Here is a 17,992-nt window from a genome sequence, read left to right on the forward strand (position 1 = left end):
AATTTTTTCCACTGTTCTTTTACTGACAAGCAATAAGCACTCCCTCTCCACTTCACATACACACACACTTGGTCATCTCTTTCTATATTTTCCATTTATTGCAGAATCACACACACACACACACACACACACACACACACACACACACACACACACACACACACACACATATTTCTTCTCTCTCCCTCTCTCCCATAACTTAAATAGTATACAGTGGAACCTCTATTTTAAGACCCTCCATTATGAGACTCCCTCTGCTATAAAATTTCATTTCCTCAAACGTTTTCTGCATAATATCACAAAATTTACATCCGTTTTAAGACTGATTTTCTCAGATTGTATAAGGTATTAAAAGGGGGTTCAGGGTGGGGATGTAGCTCAGTCGGTAGCGCGCTGGATTTGTATCCAGTTGGCCGCTGTCAGCGTGAGTTCGTCCCCACATTCGGCGAGAGATTTATTTCTCAGAGTCAACTTTGTGTGCCGACTCTCCTCGGTGTCCGAACACACCCGTGTGTACACGCAAGCACAAGACCCAGTGCGCATGAAAAAATCCTGTAATCCATGTCAGAGTTCGGTGGGTTATAGAAACACGAAAATACCCAGCATGCTTCCTCCGAAAGCGGCGTATGGCTGCCTAAATGGCGGGGTAAAAACGGTCATTCACGTAAAAGCCGTGGGAGTTTTAGCCCATGAACGAACAAACAAACAAACAAACAAACAAAAAGGGAGTTCCACTTTGCATAAATAGAGAGCCCATCTCTACACTCACACATTCAGCTTCAACATTCAGTTACACAGAAAGCACAGATTTGTCTTCATGTTAACTTGTGTCCATGGAAACCAAAGGGTCTTCTATCCTCTGGAATACTGCCAGCCATTTTTGACCAGAGTTGCGTGTCACTTTCTTCCCTTCTTCTGTGCTCTCGTACAGTTGCTTCACCACAACATCACCCTCCTGAAACAAGACAGTAAATTGCTAGGTTTCATGGAAAACAGTACAGTTCAGTGGTACCTATGATTTGAGGCCTCTGATGAGAGGACAACTCCCATGAACACCCTACGTACGAGGTGTCTGGAAACACCATGGGCCAGTGCCAGCGCATTAAAGAGAAAGAGGGACATTTTTCTCGGGCTCGCGCGGCAGCAAGCACTTTGTCTCTATACTGTGAAAGGACGCCTTCTGTTGTCTCTTTGTCTATGATCTAGTTCTGAATGAGGCATCTTGGCAAAGACAAAATGAAATGCCAGTCCTCTTCTTCTCCCCTATTCGCTTTCAAAAGAGCCAAACTGTTAACACCGGCACGGTTGGCCTAGTGGTAAGGCGTCCGCCCCGTGATCGGGAGGTCGTGGGTTCGAACCCCGGCCGGGTCATACCTAAGACTTTAAAATTGGCAATCTAGTGGCTGCTCCGCCTGGCGTTATGGGGTTAGTGCTAGGACTGGTTGGTCCGGTGTCAGAATAATGTGACCGGGTGAGACATGAAGCCTGTGCTGCGACTTCTGTCTTGTGTGTGGCGCACGTTAAATGTCAAAGCAGCACCGCCCTGATATGGCCCTTCGTGGTCGGCTGGGCGTTAAGCAAACAAACAAACAAACAAAAACTGTTAACGAGAAAAGCTAGACAAAAACACACACAAACAAAAAACGCCCATGGAATCTACAATTTCAGAAAAAACAACAACATATAAATGGAAACACATAAATAGAGTAGCAAAATTACTTTTATTTTTAAATGACAACAACAAAAACATAAATAATAAGAATGAAACTTAAATAAATTAAAGCAAGAGTGAAAAAGAAACAATAATAATACTTAATGACTGAATCAACCTCAGTAACACGCATTCTCATTCCTGCTCTATTTAACAAACAAAAATACAACCAACAAAAAAAGAAAGATATGAAAATTGAAATGCCCATGCTCAAACCGAAAAACCTGTCTAGCAGCATTAGGACTAACAACAGTAACACCGTAGGTCTAACACTATAGACGAAGCTAACAAAATCGGTGCACTTTGTTCACTGGTGCCAGCCAGAAGCAATTACACAGAACACTTACCAGTTGTTCATCTGACATCCTTTCAAAGAGAGGGAAGTCAGTGAAATGTTGAACCATCCAGTCATGCAGGTCTTTGACGTCAGTGATTGTGTACACCAGGCCCTGAAAACATCACAACACCCAGCTGTCAATGAAACAGTCTATCTGAAACAGGACAGTATAGAACACAAATCTACGAAGTACAAAAGAATTCTCCCTCTCTAACAAAAGCTATGCTATTGATGATGATGTTTTTCTCTAAACTGTTAACTTCCATAGGCATGGGCATAAGCCCTTTCAAGGACTGACAACTAGAGGAAAATCCCCCCCCCCCCCCCCCCCTTAAAGTCATACACGAGGGGAACTGACAGATCCATTTTAAGTGCGAAGACAAAGCTACCTCTTGGCAACGACAATCTTCCTACTGGTGGTCGTTGAATCATGAAGCACTAGACCGCAGACAAAAACACTGGCATCAGGTGGACCTTGATGAAACAACTAGAAGTACATGTAGAAGACCATGACTGAGGTGCACGAACTGAAAAGTAGGTGCCGCCCAAACGGGAGAGAACAAACCGCGAGGTCTGGTTCGTTGGAATCACAACGAATCTCAATTTCAACCAATCCTAAACCGCGGCTGGCTCCCACCCGGTTGGTAACTTTCTCGTGCACCTCAGCCCTGGACTTTGCTGACAACATCAGCCTTTCTTTCACACAGATGCCATGATGCCCACGAAAAGCTGCCCCACGTTGCTGAGAAAGCAGAGAAGACAGGCTCTAAATCAGCATCAAGAAGACAGACTCAGAGGTCATGCAACTAAACAACAAGTAGCAAGACCCCATCCGACTGCAAGGATAAAACACCAAAGAAGCAGAGAAGTTTGTGTTCCTGGGCAGTGTGATCAGCAAAGATGAGACAAAAGGCATCAGAAGTCACATCAACAAGCCAAGGTGCCTTCAACACTCTCAGACCAATATGAACCTCTTCAGCCCTCTTTCTTCACAACGACAGTAGAATCTTCAGTACCAACATCAAGTCCTTGCTTTCAAACAATGAAACAGTTTTTCAAAATCTATTAACTTTGCAACTTTGCTGCTTGATCACATTTTTCAGAACAGGTAGAAATAAAGCAAAAGACAGGAACAAAAAGGAAAAAAAACTCACCGCCCAGCATAAATACTTAGCGGAAAATAATGACTTGAGAAAGAACACCAATACAAATTGAAACCTCCAACAAAAAACAGCAGATCTTACCCCTATGCGTGTGACGTAAGCATATTCTGCAAGCAGAGTTGAACTGATTATCCTCCACTTGTGTTTGGTCCTCTTGAAATGGGGGTCCGGGAACAAGAAAAACATCTTGCTCAGCTGAATATCAAAACGAGAAGTGGAAAAAAGTTTCATTTTAGAATACACGTATAACTATAACTGTCATTAAATACAAATAAAAGAGAACACATGCAGAGTGTTAATTGGAAAGTGAGTCGCTCAGTAGCCCTAATTTCTTTCTCTCCCTTAAATTAAACATAGAATTGGAAAATAACTGTGAATTGAAAACACAATAACATGTTTACAAGTCTTAATCAAAAAGTCCCAATTGTTTCAGAGATACTTTTGTGAGGCTCTGGGTCGTCCACGACCCAGGAAGCACGGTGAAGGTTCAATATATTAAAGAGTTTCAGACTTGAAATTAAAGGATAAAAAGCAATCACCTGTCCTTTGCAATAGAAGTTGGGCAGGTATTTCATGGCATTTGAGCGAAGGCAGGCGATGTTCTGGTAGTTTCCTGGACTTTGTTCTCTCAGTGCCTTGACGCGATCCTGAACGTAGTCAGAGACCTTCACACGAATCTCCATTCCCAGCATCAGTGTTTCAGGGAACAGCGTTGACAGAGACACTAAAAGTAAAATAATAATGTAGAAATGGATGAATAATGACATTCTTTTCTTTATTTGGTGTTTAACGTCGTTTTCAACCATTCAAGGTTATATCGCGACGAGGAAAGGGGGGAGATGGGATAGGGGAAAGAGGGGAAATGGGATAGAGCCACTTGTTAATTGTTTCTTGTTCACAAAAGCACTAATCAAAACAAGAAGAGCAAACGCTCGATCGAGTCACTTTCGCAGTTCTGAATATTATATGAGGCATCAGATGGACAGGAAGAAATTGCTATTCACAACACAATGAGTCACGTTCACATAAAATTTGAGCCCGGTCACTTTTATAGTTTCCGAGAAAAGCCCAACGTTAAGTTGTGTGTTGCCGAACAGAAAAGGCTAGTTATCTCCCTTGTTTTTCTGATAACGTTCGTAAAAGGCTACAGATGTAAATACTTTGATGTAAAGAATAATCCTACAAAGTTTCAATCACATCCGATGAACTTTGTCAAAGATATAAAATGTCTAATTTTTCCTTTGACGCTGACCTGTGACCTTGAAAAAGGTCAAAGGTCAACGAAACCATCGTTAAAGTGTAGAGGTCATTGGAGGTCACGACTAAACAAAATATGAGCCCGATCGCTTTGATAGTTTCCGAGAAAAGATATAAAATGTCTAATTTTTCCTTTGACGCTGACCTGTGACCTTGAAAAAGGTCAAAGGTCAACGAAACCATCGTTAAAGTGTAGAGGTCATTGGAGGTCACGACTAAACAAAATATGAGCCCGATCGCTTTGATAGTTTCCGAGAAAAGTCCAACGTTAAGGTGGTGTCTACGGACGGCCGGCCGAACAGACTAACACTGACCGATTACATAGAGTCACTTTTTCTCAAGTGACTCAAAAATTGCTCCAGGGGCTTGCAACGTAGTACAATATATGACCTTACTGGGAGAATGCAAGTTTCCAGTACAAAGGACTTAACATTTCTTACATACTGCTTGACTAAAATCTTTACAAACATTGACTATATTCTATACAAGAAACACTTAACAAGGGTAAAAGGAGAAACAGAACCGTTAGTCGCCTCTTACGACATGCCGGGTAGCATCGGGTAAATTCTTTCTCGTCGCAGCCAATATGGGACTCCCCCTAACCCGCGGGGGGTGTGAATAATGACAGAACACATAATTTAACAATAATTGATGAATATTAAATCCGCTATGGTTGATGCCATTGGTCTTCAAGGATACTTTGACATTTTGAAAATACAAGTGTTTGATAATACATGAATATAAAAAAACAAGATACATGTACAACCAAATAGCCACCCGTACCCATTTACACACGAAGATGTAAGATGAAAAACATTTTCGGCTGAGATATATATCATATAGTTTCCTTGGCTGTTTTCACCTTACTGACACATCTACACGTGAAAGTGTTAAATCTGAGCGGGAGATTCATAATAAGCACTCTTGAAGTTGCTATTCATAAAAAGTTAATAAAATTGTTCATAAATTTACTGCCATAATGCTGATGAATAACACAATAAGTGCGAAGTTATTAACTGAATAAAGTATCAATTTACCAAGCAATCCACCATATCCACAGCCAATATCAGCAAACTCCACACACTTTTTCTTGCCGTTTGCCTTGCTACCGTCAGTCGAGAAGTGGGCTGGATAGTACGGGGACCAGTCCATAACATCTGGGCTGACCGGGCTGCAAAAAGCCAAATGCAAACATAAGGAGCAAATGAAACTTTCTACTGTCAGCATGGAAAAGCTGTTAACATTTATCAAGTTGCCTGTACGAACACAAACGGAATGCTTTTATCACAGTGTAATTTTCACAGAGAAAATTTACATTTCTCATTAATCTACACAGTACACCACAGAAACACATGTAATTTAATTTTCTCCGAGTGGCTCAGGAACTGACACGTCAGTTACGGAGCCCCCAGACTAAAGAACAGGCACTCATGAGTAGCTCTCAAAATAGATGGAGTTCCATTTTATGCCCAATATGACAGTTGCCTCCATAGCACAGTGCATGGGTAACGTTGCATTGACATTGTATAAAATTTGCAAAGCCGAAGTGAGCTTGCTTTAACAAAAAACATTGTTAATCTTTCAACCCTGTTTTTCTTCTTCCCAACTCTTCTTTCTTGTATTGCCTTCTCTTCTTCTTCATTCCAAAGCTTACTATGGAGTGGTTAATGAAATCAATCAACCAATCAATATGAGGCTTATATCGCGCGTATTCCGTGGGTACAGTTCTAAGCGCAGGGATTTTTTTTATTTCTTATTTTTTTTATGCAATTTATATCGCACACATATTCAAGGCGCAGGGATTTATTTATGCCGTGTGAGATGGAATTTTTTACACAATACATCACGCATTCACATCGGCCAGCAGATCGCAGCCATTTCGGCGCATATCCTACTTTTCACGGCCTATTATTCCAAGTCACATGGGTATTTTGGTGGACATTTTTATCTATGCCTATACAACTTTGCCAGGAAAGACCCTTTTGTCAATCGTGGGATCTTTAACGTGCACACCCCAATGTAGTGTAAGCTCATGACGAGTCATCCCGATCCAAGTCAATCATCACTGAATGCCACCCTTAAGCAAACCAAGCAGTGTGCATTAATTACTTGTCTAGAAATAGCACTATCACCAAACTGCAGTGCATAAATTGTTAGGCCTAACAATAACATTGGAACAAAGAAATACTTTTTCACAGACAATACAAAACTCTGGCTCCAAATCCAATCAAACCAATTCGGCAACACTGCCACCTGATCCAGCAAACTACTGCTCATCATAGTAGATACATGCTGTCGTCAAGATACAAATCTTTGTAAGTCTAAATTTGATCTCTATAAAATTGAAAGGACATGGGTAAAACCAAAAGGAAAGGAATGAAACTTGAAACACAAGAATTAGGCTTTATTAGCCTTGTGGTAGTGACGTCATATACTGAAACAGTGAAAGAATAGTGAACATTTTTGAGAATCATTGAGTATGACGGTGAACCTTACGCGGGGCTACATCATGGGGACATTGCCACTGAAATGTATTCGTAGTCAAGACTCAGGCGTTTCTTCTTTTTACATCGTTCATAGACCAGTTTGAATCAAGCGGAATGTAAAAGTCCTTACTATTCAAGGTTATGATCGGATATTGGATTTGAATGGGCTCGCTGTCTGTAGTATTTTTTCTGCGGAAGTTTTCCTGCCATGTCTGTTTCGTATGTCTGTTTCCACACAGCTTCTTCTCGCCGAAACGGAACCACGCTGGTCTACAAGCGGAAGTCAACAGGGTGAGTTAAAATTGCAGATTAAGTAGGGAATATTATTAACATTTTGCATTCTTAAGCAGCAGCTTGTTTTATACAATCGGGGACACAAAAACTAAATTCGAGTACGTTAGTATGTTTTGATCGTAATTGTTTTAACTAGCAAGGAAAAGTATCACCACGTTGTCTGGTGGTTGAGTCAAGTAAAAACATGAAGCAATAAGCTCAAACAAACCTCTTTTCTTTTGCATTCACAAATTCGAAAACAAAAACATTCCATAATTGCATATTCTGACCTATTATGTATGAAAGTACACTTGCCGTAATTATTGCTGTATACATTCATAAACATAGTTGTTTTCTTTCAATATATTGTTGTTGTTTTTTTAGAGTATAGTTGCCACAAAGTTCATGGCGTCTGCAACCCACGTCAATAACATTCTGTAAGGATCTCGCATGGGTTTCTGTGGAGCAAAGAACACAAGTTTGAAACCGTTGTGTATCGCGTAAGTTTTGGTTGTTGTGAGGCTATTTGAGCAAAATGAGGCCATAGCTGAACGATGATGATCGCGTTTTGGTTGTGTTTTAAAGAATAACGATATTCGATAAGATCATTGGATAGTCTAAAAGTTGGAAGCATACAGGCTGATGTGCAAGTTTGTGTCAGGGTTTAGACTGTTTTAGGTATACAGATACTTTGAGCTGTTGAACCTGAAGAACACCGATTCACTAGATTCCCTACAGTCAATTTGACGGCCCCTTAAATGCTATACTACAGCCAGAATCATCAACTACTGAACTAGCTGTTTGCAGAACAACATGCTTTCAGTTATCATTATCATTATGTGTTCAGTTCTGATAGTCATGCGTGAGGGTCCAGGGATATTGATTTTTCGTGACTGTAAATTTTATTTCTGTATGTTTGCAGGGCTCACAGTGGAACTGATGGCTTACTGCTTGAACTTGAAGCACCTGTTGTTGCTGTGAAACATTTAAGTCTTTGACACCACCGGCACTTTCAGCAAGCTATACCACTAAGACTTCATCATGTTAGCCATTGCTTACTTCACGTTCGTGGCACTAGGGGGGATATGTGCAGCCCTGCAACTCTGGGCATACTACATACGCCGAGACAACTCAGTTATCGGCAACAACCCACAGTTTCGCAAGTTTCAACGAGGATACTTCGCAGTCTACCTGGTTGCCATGTTTGCTGACTGGCTTCAGGGCCCTTACCTGTACAAACTGTACTCCTACTACGGTTTCCAGGAGGATCAGATCGCTGTGTTGTATGTCTTCGGGTTTGCCTCTTCTGTGATCTTCGGGACATGGACGCCCATCGCTGCTGACCAGTTTGGTAGAAAGAAGTTGTGCATCATTTTCACCATCACCTACTCCTTGGCCTGCATGCTGAAACTTTCTCGCAGTTATGGAGTCCTGATCATCAGCAGAGTGCTGGGTGGGGTGGCCACGTCTGTTCTCTTCTCTGCGTTTGAAGCCTGGTATGTGTACGAACACCTGGAAACACATGACTTCCCCAAGGAGTGGATTCCCATCACCTTCGCTAAAGCATCAATGTGGAATGGCGTGCTGGCTGTAGTGGCAGGAGTCACTACAAACATAGTGTCGGAGTGGTTCGGCCTCGGCCCTGTAGCTCCATATATGATTGCCGTGCCGTTTCTCATCTTCGTCGGTATCATTATCTCCACTCACTGGAATGAAAACACCTCCATCAGCAAGGTCAGGTTTCGGAAAGTCTGCTGCGAAGGGCTGAGGAAAATTGCATCCAGTGAAAAAATCTTCATGCTTGGTGCCATTGAAGCATTGTTTGAAAGTGTCATCTACACCATCATTTTCTTGTGGACCCCGATCCTGGAGCCTGCAGGAGCATCACTTGGAATCGTCTTCTCCAGCTTCATGGTCTGCATTTTGATTGGTCAAGCTGTTTTCCAAGTTCTGTCGTCGAAAGGAATCCCGGCAACTGCTATGCTTACCTTTGCTGTGGGGCTGGCGATGGTCTCAAACCTTATCTGCGTATTCTCAACGCATCCCCAGTCTCCCAATGCAAACGCCTCTTTCATCGCTCTCCTCATCTTCCAGTTCTGCGTTGGGATGTATTTCCCTGCTATGGGGTACCTGCGTCTGCGAGTGATCCCTGACGCTTATCGTTACCCCATCACAAACTGGTTCAGGGTTCCTCTCAACTTGATTTCCTGTGGCGTGCTGATGCTTCTTCATGAGGATGTGTTTCAGCACGGCAACCGTTACATTTTTGTGATCTGTGTGGGTCTGCTGTTTCTTACTCTGATGTGCGCTTCAAGACTGATCAAGTTGCCAAAGACTGAGGAGGAGGAGGAACAAGAGATGATGATGATGGAGAGTGAGCATATTCATAATATCTTTTAAAGCCTGATGAGTGATTTTGAGTACTTGTAATGTATCTGGAGGAGACTGTATGGAGCCAGGATTGAAGTTATTAATGTTATTGTAACTCGACTGTGTTAAAGACTGTGTGGTGTGAATTGGATGAATATTGCATCCTTTTAGAAAGAGAAAATCTGTGTGTGTGTGTGTGTTCAAAGGTTGTACAATGTAACATTGATGTATACATTTACTAAAAATAACAATAACTAAACTGTTACATTTCTAAGTTACATGTATACATGTATGTGACTGTGCCATCTTCTGTTTACCTTGTTCGAATCATTATTTACTTACTTTGCGCAGTTGCTTGTAACTTCTACAGTGGAACCCCCCTTTTATAAGACCTCCACAAATTTGACAAAATCAGGTCTTTAAAACAATAAAAGGAGGGAGTCTTAAAATGGGGGTACATTTTTCAGAGGTTATGAATAGAAAGTCCAAAAAACCAGGGTCTTGAATGGGAGGAAGTGTTAAATTGGGGGGTCTTAAAAAGGGGGTCCCACTGTATTATTTAATAAGCTAAGTGCTGTACATAATATACCATTAACAAGTTAAAAAATGTATGATATATATATGATATTGGCTGCTGGTTAGTTTTGTGTTTCACAGAGTCCGTAATAACTGGAAATCTGTGACACAGCTGTTATAAAAGCGTGAAAGTATTTTTTTCTGCCACTCTGAATCTCGTCAGAAATAGATAAGTGTGCTGCACATGTTGCATTTACTTTATGAAAGGAATCATGATTCAATATAAAACAAGTGTAAGTTTGATAGTTTCCCACAGTCCCTGCCATTCCACTCAGAAGTGGATTCTGTTAAATCCTTCACAAATGGATGCATCATTTATTATTATAAGCAACCGAAAACTTATATTATATATATATAGTTGTATAGTTATACATGTATTATCTGACATGTCATGTTTAGTTGGAAAATGTGCAAAGAGCAGGGCAACATGTCTAGCCAAGCTTTACTCGTCTCGGTTATGACTAATCTCAGGTTTTTAGTGTTGATTTTTTAGTTTGAGGCCGACAGATTGAATGTTTTTATATCGCTTGACGCGATTTGTTTCTTCATTGAGTATGCCAGAATTTGGCCTGTGTCTGTTGATGAGCATATTTATTCAGAGGGATTTGTGTTGGTAATTTACTAATTATTCTAACACTCAACAGTTGAAAATATGTATTGCTTTGGAGGTTTTGTATATATAATTGATTTAATCATTACTGTTAAATGGTTTGAAAAATTGTGATGGTATTTGTTAAAAATGTTGTGTTTAAAACAAGAATTTATTTTTGCGTGGTTTATCTTACCCCTGAGCCATCGTGAACCTGTGTGATCCAGTTTCCCTTTTTCACAATGTTGTCGTCACTTTGTAATTCGTTGTGAGCTTATCTGCAATAGCACGTTATTATGTACCTCTGACTATGCACGAAACAAACGGCTGTGGTTCACAAGAACTCTAGCGATGGCTTTTGACTGTTCAGAGGAACTGGCGATAGGCATAAACCGTCATCTGCTACGAGAACCACGACCTTGCGTGACCCTGCTTCCTGGCTTTTCTTTTTTCAAACTTTCAAAACTTCGAATTGTCTTGATGAAAAAAGAATTCTTTTATGATCTAAGAATGTTTGTGTAACAAGCTGTCAATTTATTATTTAGATTTTAAAAGTTAGGTCTAGCGCCAAAACGCACCACGGTCCGATTGTGTGAGGAGACAATCCGCAAAATTAATTCTTTGAAAATTGCTCGCTCTTTACGTAGGGCACCTAGAATGTTCCCGTTCGGTGAGCGTTCAAATGGAAGGGTGTTTGTACGGTGTGTAAAAGCCTGACAGTATCTGTGATGGTTTACGGGAGGCTTACTGTGCCTTTAAGGTATAATAGATTCCCCAAATTCTTCAAATCAGTCGAATTTTCCAGAAATCTCTTCTAAATGGCGTCTTAGGTCTGAGGTTGACGTACTCAGGTGCATGCTGTGGGAGTAACACAGGGTTATAAAGTTGAATATATAATGGCGGGGTAAAAATCCATCTGCGCAAAAACATGAGTGAACGTGGGAGTTTCAACCCATGAACGAAGAAGAAGAAGAACATATTTTAAATGTATTCATCCATAGACTGTAGTCTATACTCCATAAAAAAAAGATTTGCTCCTCCAATTGTAAGCATTTTTTGCTTTTTAAAATGTGACCCATGCAGGTGAAGTAATTCAATGAAAACATTGCTTGCCCTGGGCGTAGTGGTCAGTAGAAGGAAGAATTGATGATTGGGGGAAAAGTGTAATCCAGACTTGACATGCTTGTTTGGAATGTAACATGTATAACCTCAGATTTGTAACTTTATTATGTTTGCTATGATTGATTTCTGTAGTTGGCTAGGGACATCGTTGTGCATCGTTCTTTAAACCTGTTCCTTTGTTGAGGTGGAAAAGAACTGTGTGTGTTTGAAAGTCACTGTTTGTGCGTGTGTGTGTGGGTGCTTTTGTAATGTGTTTCTGAATGTCTGTGCGTGGTTGCGTGTATCTCTGTCTGTGTTTTTCATGCATGTCTGTATTCTGTATCCCTTTCATTATTTGTGTTTGTAGAGCCAGCTTGGACCAAATCATTCTTTTTACCATGACATTGATATGATGCATAGCCCTTTCTGTTTGGGCGTTTTCCCCCTCATTTCTCGAACTTGTGATTTGATCTAGCTGTTGTTGCTGTACATACGCATGTATTTGAAAGGTTGTTATCATATGTCACCCTCCACCACGAAATGAGTCGCATGTCACCTCGCGCGGTTCTGCGCAAGGCTTAATATAAGTCCGGGGAGTGTCTGGTAACAGTGTGAGGGTCACCTTAGTCACAGGCTTATAACTCAAACAGTTTTCACCACTGGATAGTGGATAGAGCATAAAAAACTCTTTAGGAAAATGTAAAAATATGAAAATCATACAAAGGTGACATGCGACTCATTCCGTGGGGGAGGGTCACATATTGAGTTTGTTTTAAGTTGTGGGCTTGTACAAAGCTGCAGAACGAAGGGAATTAAATCTAACTGATGAAAGGTTATGGATAGTGAAGGTGTGTGTGTGTGTTTGTGACTGTGTTTGTGTGTAAAAGTTAGTAAGAGGGAGCGAGAGAGCCTTTTATTGCACTAAGTACCGGTATATAGACAAGCAAAAAATATTGTATTTCAAGGCTGACTAAACTACTATGGTAATTTTTAGATAAGAATAATTTTATCTGAATGATTGAAAAAAGCAATAAGGCACAGGAAAAGTATTTAGTTTTTATCAGTGTTTTATTACTAAATCAAATGAAGGTAACATTCTAATGCATTTCTTGTTAAGCTGAAAAAACTAAAAACCTTCACATAAAATACATCAATACAGAGCACCGAACTGATTGGGCTGTTCTGGCAGTTTGAACGAAGGTGTACATAGAAAAGAGAATTACGGTTGATGACATTATTCTTCAAAAGATAAGATGCGTATTCAAAATAAAATCAAAAGAGACAATGAGACATTTCTCCTAATTTCGTTCATTCCTGATTGACTCGGTTCAAGACACATTCTATACAAACCCCTCAAAATGCGTAACATTCTGCTGCCAATATGTTCATAGGTTGTTATACACATGGTACAAGGTAAAGATACAAAAATCCATGCAAGGATAAACAATGACAAATACAAAAACAAAATCAACAAGCAGGTGTACCATAATGGAATGTCTTGACTTCAGATCTATATGACAAGGAATAAAACGGATACAAAAATTCTATGGAAAGGTGCGTTAGACCGATAGAATTATCAACAGGAATTATCAATACCACAATAAAGAGCAATTGTCTTGAAAATCACAAAGAAAAAATCACAAGATTTATATCATGACAAACCTTCATTGCAGTCACAAAACTGTGCACCTCTAGTAAGCTTGGATGTACACAGAACTCTTCTACAGGAAATTAATAGATGAATATACTGATAACTGTTTATTGATGCATGGGATACTTAAACTGTCCTCATTGCAACATTCCTTATGTAAATTAATTCAGTATTTCTCTCCCTTTCAGTTGATAAGAAAATATCAGGAAATTAATAGATGAATATACTGATAACTATTTATTGATGCATGGGATGCTTTAAACTGTCCTTATTGTAACTCATTCCTTATGTAAATTAATTCAGTATTTCTCTCCCTTTCAATTGATAAGATCGGAACATTTTAAGAATTTTAAGAGACGTTTGCATGTAGCTCAGAGACACAAAAAAAGAGAAAGCCATAACTCTCGTGAATGTTATTCAGCGAGTCACACCCACTCATCTACAAGGCAAATGAAAAACCAAAATGACAGAAGCTACCATATAAAAACTGAGACAGATGAAAGCTAGTTTCACTGGTTTTTTCTCATGCTATTTGAAGTGAAATATTTAAAGCATTTTCCACAAACAAATGCGTCCGTTCTTTACTTGGGCACTTAAAGAACATGGTGGAAGCTGTGGTTTAAGGCCATGGCACCTTCTGTTGACCATTTTTCAGATGAAACATTGAAAGTGACGACCCATTTTACCACAACCCTGAAGACTTGCCACCAGGGGGATTGGTTGTTCTGATGGAGGACTTCTTGGATTCATCATCATCAATCTGTGCGCCTGTGGATGAAGCAAACAATAATGATTATTTTCAGATTTGTAAAAGCTGACGGACATTATACAATCAAAAGGTTTTATTTTTTTATCAAGATATGTGGCAGTCAACACTTGAAAATACAGCAGAAGGTTGGATTCTAAAGAAAAAGAGGAGAACAAAGATGAAATTCACAATTATTTTGTTTTGTGCTACCAGAAGAAAACAAAATCTTACCGCTGAGGGAAAAGGAGGATTCCTGCATGTTACGGTAGCCCCCTCGTGTCTTGCCGCGCGAGTGGAACCCTGGTTCCTCCTGACTGACAGCGGGCGAGGCGGGGTTGGAGGCTTTGGCTGGTGCAGGGCTGCCCGGGTTGCTGACCTCCATAGGTTTTGCCGTCAGATCGATCACCGGCCCTTCGTAGGGCTCACGCTCCACCTTCTGGGGCTCTCTCGCCTGTAGAACGAGAAAAGCACATACATCAGAGTTAGCACAAATAGATCACTTGACCGACAGGCACAATGGCCTAGTGTTAGTGTTCTGATGTAAGTCCAGCAGTAGATAGGTTAAGCCTATTTTAACACACTGGAAACTGGTAATCTTCCAGTAGGTATTAATTTAGTTTTACTAAAGCCTGCTGGGACACAAGTAATGGGTTAGTGCATTTGTAAACAGGAATCGCTTGACAAGTGGCCCCCTTCATCCCCCCCTTCCTCGTCCTGATATGGCTCTGCGTAGTCGGCTGGACGTTAAGCAACAAATAAACAAACAAACAAACAAGTGGCCTAGTGGATAAGATGCCGGCCTAAGGTCGCTGGTTCGAATCCCGGCCGCGTCTGGTGGGCTAAAGGTGATTTTCCAATCTCCCAGGTCAACTGACGTGCAGACCTGCTAGTTTGGCGGCACCCTCAATAAAAAAAAAGGTTGGCAGATCTCCGGAAATGATGGCAAAGTTTTTGGCAATTTTTGAAAGAAGCTTTGGCTTTTTGCCAACCCCAACAACATCCTGATAAAACTAGTTGGTTGATTTACACTTTATGAATCAGTCTATCGCACTTTTGACTCTTCATGTATGATAATCAACAGGATTGACAAACTTTCGGTCACAATAGGCGGTCCTTATGAATTGTAATGCATATGTGACACATTATAGACAGCTTGCCTAAACTCAGACAGATTATGAAGAGTTAAAAAGACTGTGTGTGTTTGTGTCAGTGTGTGTGTGTGTTAGTGTTGTGTTTATGTGTGTGTGTTTATGTGTGTGGGTTTGTGTGCGTGTGCATGCATCAGCATGTGTGTGTTTGTGCGTGCGTGTGTGTGAGCTGTACACATGAAACTTTAACAGACCTTGTTTCTGTTGTTCACACGACCATACACAGCCTCCGCATTGCACGGCGTGGGAACAAAGCGACCAGATCCCCGTACTACATTCACCTGCAAAGAAGTAAACGTAAATATAAAATCAATCTGAAGTTGATGTGTTCATAGAAACCGACCATCATCTGACATCATATGTATGGGGAAAGTTAATGAATTAGTGCTTAAAAGTCTCCTTCACAACTCCTTGTTGTACTATGTTGCAAGCCCCTGGAGCAATTTTTTGATTAGTGCTTTTGTGAACAAGAAACACTTAACAAGTGGCTCTATCCCATCTCCCCCCTTTCCCCTTTCCCATCTCCCCCCTTTCCCCCGTCGCGATATAACCTTCGTGGTTGAAAACGACGTTAAACACCAAATAAAGAAAGAAAGACAACTCCTTGAATACAGAAATTCTTATTCAACTCTTGTAGTCTTCCAAATTGTCTTGAATTTACCATCATAGCACAGGAATGCAGAAGAAGAAGAAGAAGAAGACTTGAACGTATCTCTGTAATTAATAGTACAGCTAGTGCTTCCTTTTTCACTTGAAGTAGTGGGAACAAAAAAGAAAATTCTCAAATACAAAACGAACAAAGAAGCAAACAAAACAGAAAATGAATTTGAATTTTCTGCAGATCTACCTAGAATGTCCAGATCTGAAGACAAACATACAATCTTATTGTTTACTTCACGAGCGGGGATATAGCTCAGTCGGTAGCGCGCTGGATTTGTATCCAGTTGGCCGCTGTCAGTGTGAGTCTCCACGTTCGGCGAGAGATTTATTTCTCAGAGTCAACTTTGTGTGCAGACTCTCCTCGGTGTCCGAACACCCCCGTGTGTACACGCAAACACAAGACCAAGTGCGCACGAAAAAGATCCTGTAATCCATGTCAGAGTTCGGTGGGTTATAGAAACACGAAAATACCCAGCATGCTTCCTCCGAAAACGGCGTATGGCTGCCTGAATGGCGGGGTAAAAACGGTCATACACGTAAAATTCCACTCGTGCAAAAAAACCACGTAGTGTACGTGGGAGTTTCAGCCCACGAACGCAGAAGAAGAAGAAGTTTACTTCACAATGTTACATTTAACTCAGTTCAGTGTGTGCGTGCGTGCTCCTTTTTTTGTATTTGAGGAATTTTGTTTTTCTCTCACTACTTTAGGTGAAAAGGGAAGCACTAGCTGAAATGATAATTACAGAAATAAATTTAAGTCTTCTTTTACTTTGTGTGCCTAAAGAAGATCCTAGGGTTGAAACGTTGCTGTTATTTGTTCGGTATTCTTGATTCTCAAGTGAGTACAGTATTGTTTGGTCTTTTTATGTATTGCTCTCACGCGCAGTCACCATTGATCATCTTACCCCCCGCGGGTTAGGGGGAAGAATTTACCCGATGCTCCCCAGCATGTCGTAAGAGGCGACTAACGGATTCTGTTTCTCCTTTTACCCTCGTTAAGTGTTTCTTGTATAGAATATAGTCAATGTTTGTGAAGATTTTAGTCAAGCAGTATGTAAGAAATGTTAAGTCCTTTGTACTGGAAACTTGCATTCTCCCAGTAAGGTCATATATTGTACTACGTTGCAAGCCCCTGGAGCAATTTTGTGATTAGTGCTTTTGTGAACAAGAAACAATTAACAAGTGGCTCTATCCCATCTTCCCCCGTCGCGATATAACCTTCATGGTTGAAAACAAGGTTAAACACCAAATAAAGAATTGATCATCTTCTCAGTTTAGCATCAAAATCTCACCTCTCCGTTATCCACCACAACACTCCCATTGCTGATCACATAGACAGGCACCCCGTGACACTCCAAACCCTCGAAGATGTTGAAGTCCACGGCCTGGTGGTGCGTTTCCGCTGAAATTGTGCGCGTCTGGTTGGGGTCCCAGATGACCACGTCAGCATCTGAACCCTCGGCGATACGCCCCTGATATGCGCAAAGAGAAAATATTGGTTTAGTCAGTTGTATTGTGTGTGTAGCTTGGGGTGGGGGGGGAATGGTTTGTCTACAGTGATTTACAAGATACAGTGGAACCCCCCTTTTAAGACCTCCAAAAATCATATAAAATCAGGTAAATTTACTGAGGTTATACACAGAAAGTCTAAGAAAACAGGGTCTTAAAAGGGGGGTTCCACTGTAGGTTACACAGGAAGGGAAACATCTGGAACTTTTTTCTGTATTTTATTGTTGTTGTCGTTATTCTCTTAGAACTTGTTGTTTTTCTCTTACAACAATTTGATGACTTTGCTGTCCATAAAAATGAACACAAATCAATACACGGCTTAATTCGTAATTCAATAGAGAACCATGGTGAGTAATACATATTCAACCTGAGCATACAACTGAATTCATCACATCCTTCACAGAGTGTCAGTT

General features: G+C 40.7%; 3 protein-coding genes across 3 annotated transcripts in view; 1 reads left to right on the forward strand and 2 right to left on the reverse strand.

Moving 5' to 3' along the window:
- Positions 1–107: 107 nt before the first annotated feature.
- On the reverse strand, positions 108–7,251 carry LOC138971389 (tRNA (guanine-N(7)-)-methyltransferase B-like). The gene is made up of 6 exons (XM_070344116.1): positions 7,085–7,251; positions 5,506–5,639; positions 3,751–3,935; positions 3,293–3,406; positions 2,059–2,160; positions 108–955 (listed from the first exon to the last, which is right to left on the reverse strand). The coding sequence occupies exons 1-6, from the start codon at positions 7,162–7,164 to the stop codon at positions 821–823; spliced, it is 750 nt and encodes a 249-aa protein (XP_070200217.1). The 5' UTR covers positions 7,165–7,251; the 3' UTR covers positions 108–820.
- A 372-nt stretch (positions 7,252–7,623) lies between these two features.
- Positions 7,624–12,697, forward strand: LOC138971395 (molybdate-anion transporter-like). The gene is made up of 2 exons (XM_070344123.1): positions 7,624–7,727; positions 8,150–12,697. Exon 2 carries the CDS (start codon positions 8,269–8,271, stop codon positions 9,625–9,627), a length of 1,359 nt encoding a protein of 452 aa, XP_070200224.1. The 5' UTR covers positions 7,624–7,727; positions 8,150–8,268; the 3' UTR covers positions 9,628–12,697.
- Positions 12,698–12,912: 215 nt separating this feature from the next.
- The window catches only part of LOC138971394 (dihydropyrimidinase-like), a 48,614-nt gene continuing 43,534 nt past the window's right edge, over positions 12,913–17,992 (reverse strand). Inside the window, exons 11-14 of the mRNA XM_070344122.1 lie at positions 17,363–17,542; positions 15,605–15,691; positions 14,494–14,713; positions 12,913–14,282 (exon numbers count right to left, since the gene is read on the reverse strand). Coding sequence (XP_070200223.1) covers positions 14,197–14,282; positions 14,494–14,713; positions 15,605–15,691; positions 17,363–17,542 — 573 coding nt within the window. The 3' untranslated portion in view covers positions 12,913–14,196. The remainder of the gene's footprint in view (positions 14,283–14,493; positions 14,714–15,604; positions 15,692–17,362; positions 17,543–17,992) is intronic.

The sequence above is a fragment of the Littorina saxatilis genome, linkage group LG7 (assembly GCF_037325665.1).
Source record: "Littorina saxatilis isolate snail1 linkage group LG7, US_GU_Lsax_2.0, whole genome shotgun sequence".
Taxonomy (NCBI): domain Eukaryota; kingdom Metazoa; phylum Mollusca; class Gastropoda; order Littorinimorpha; family Littorinidae; genus Littorina; species Littorina saxatilis.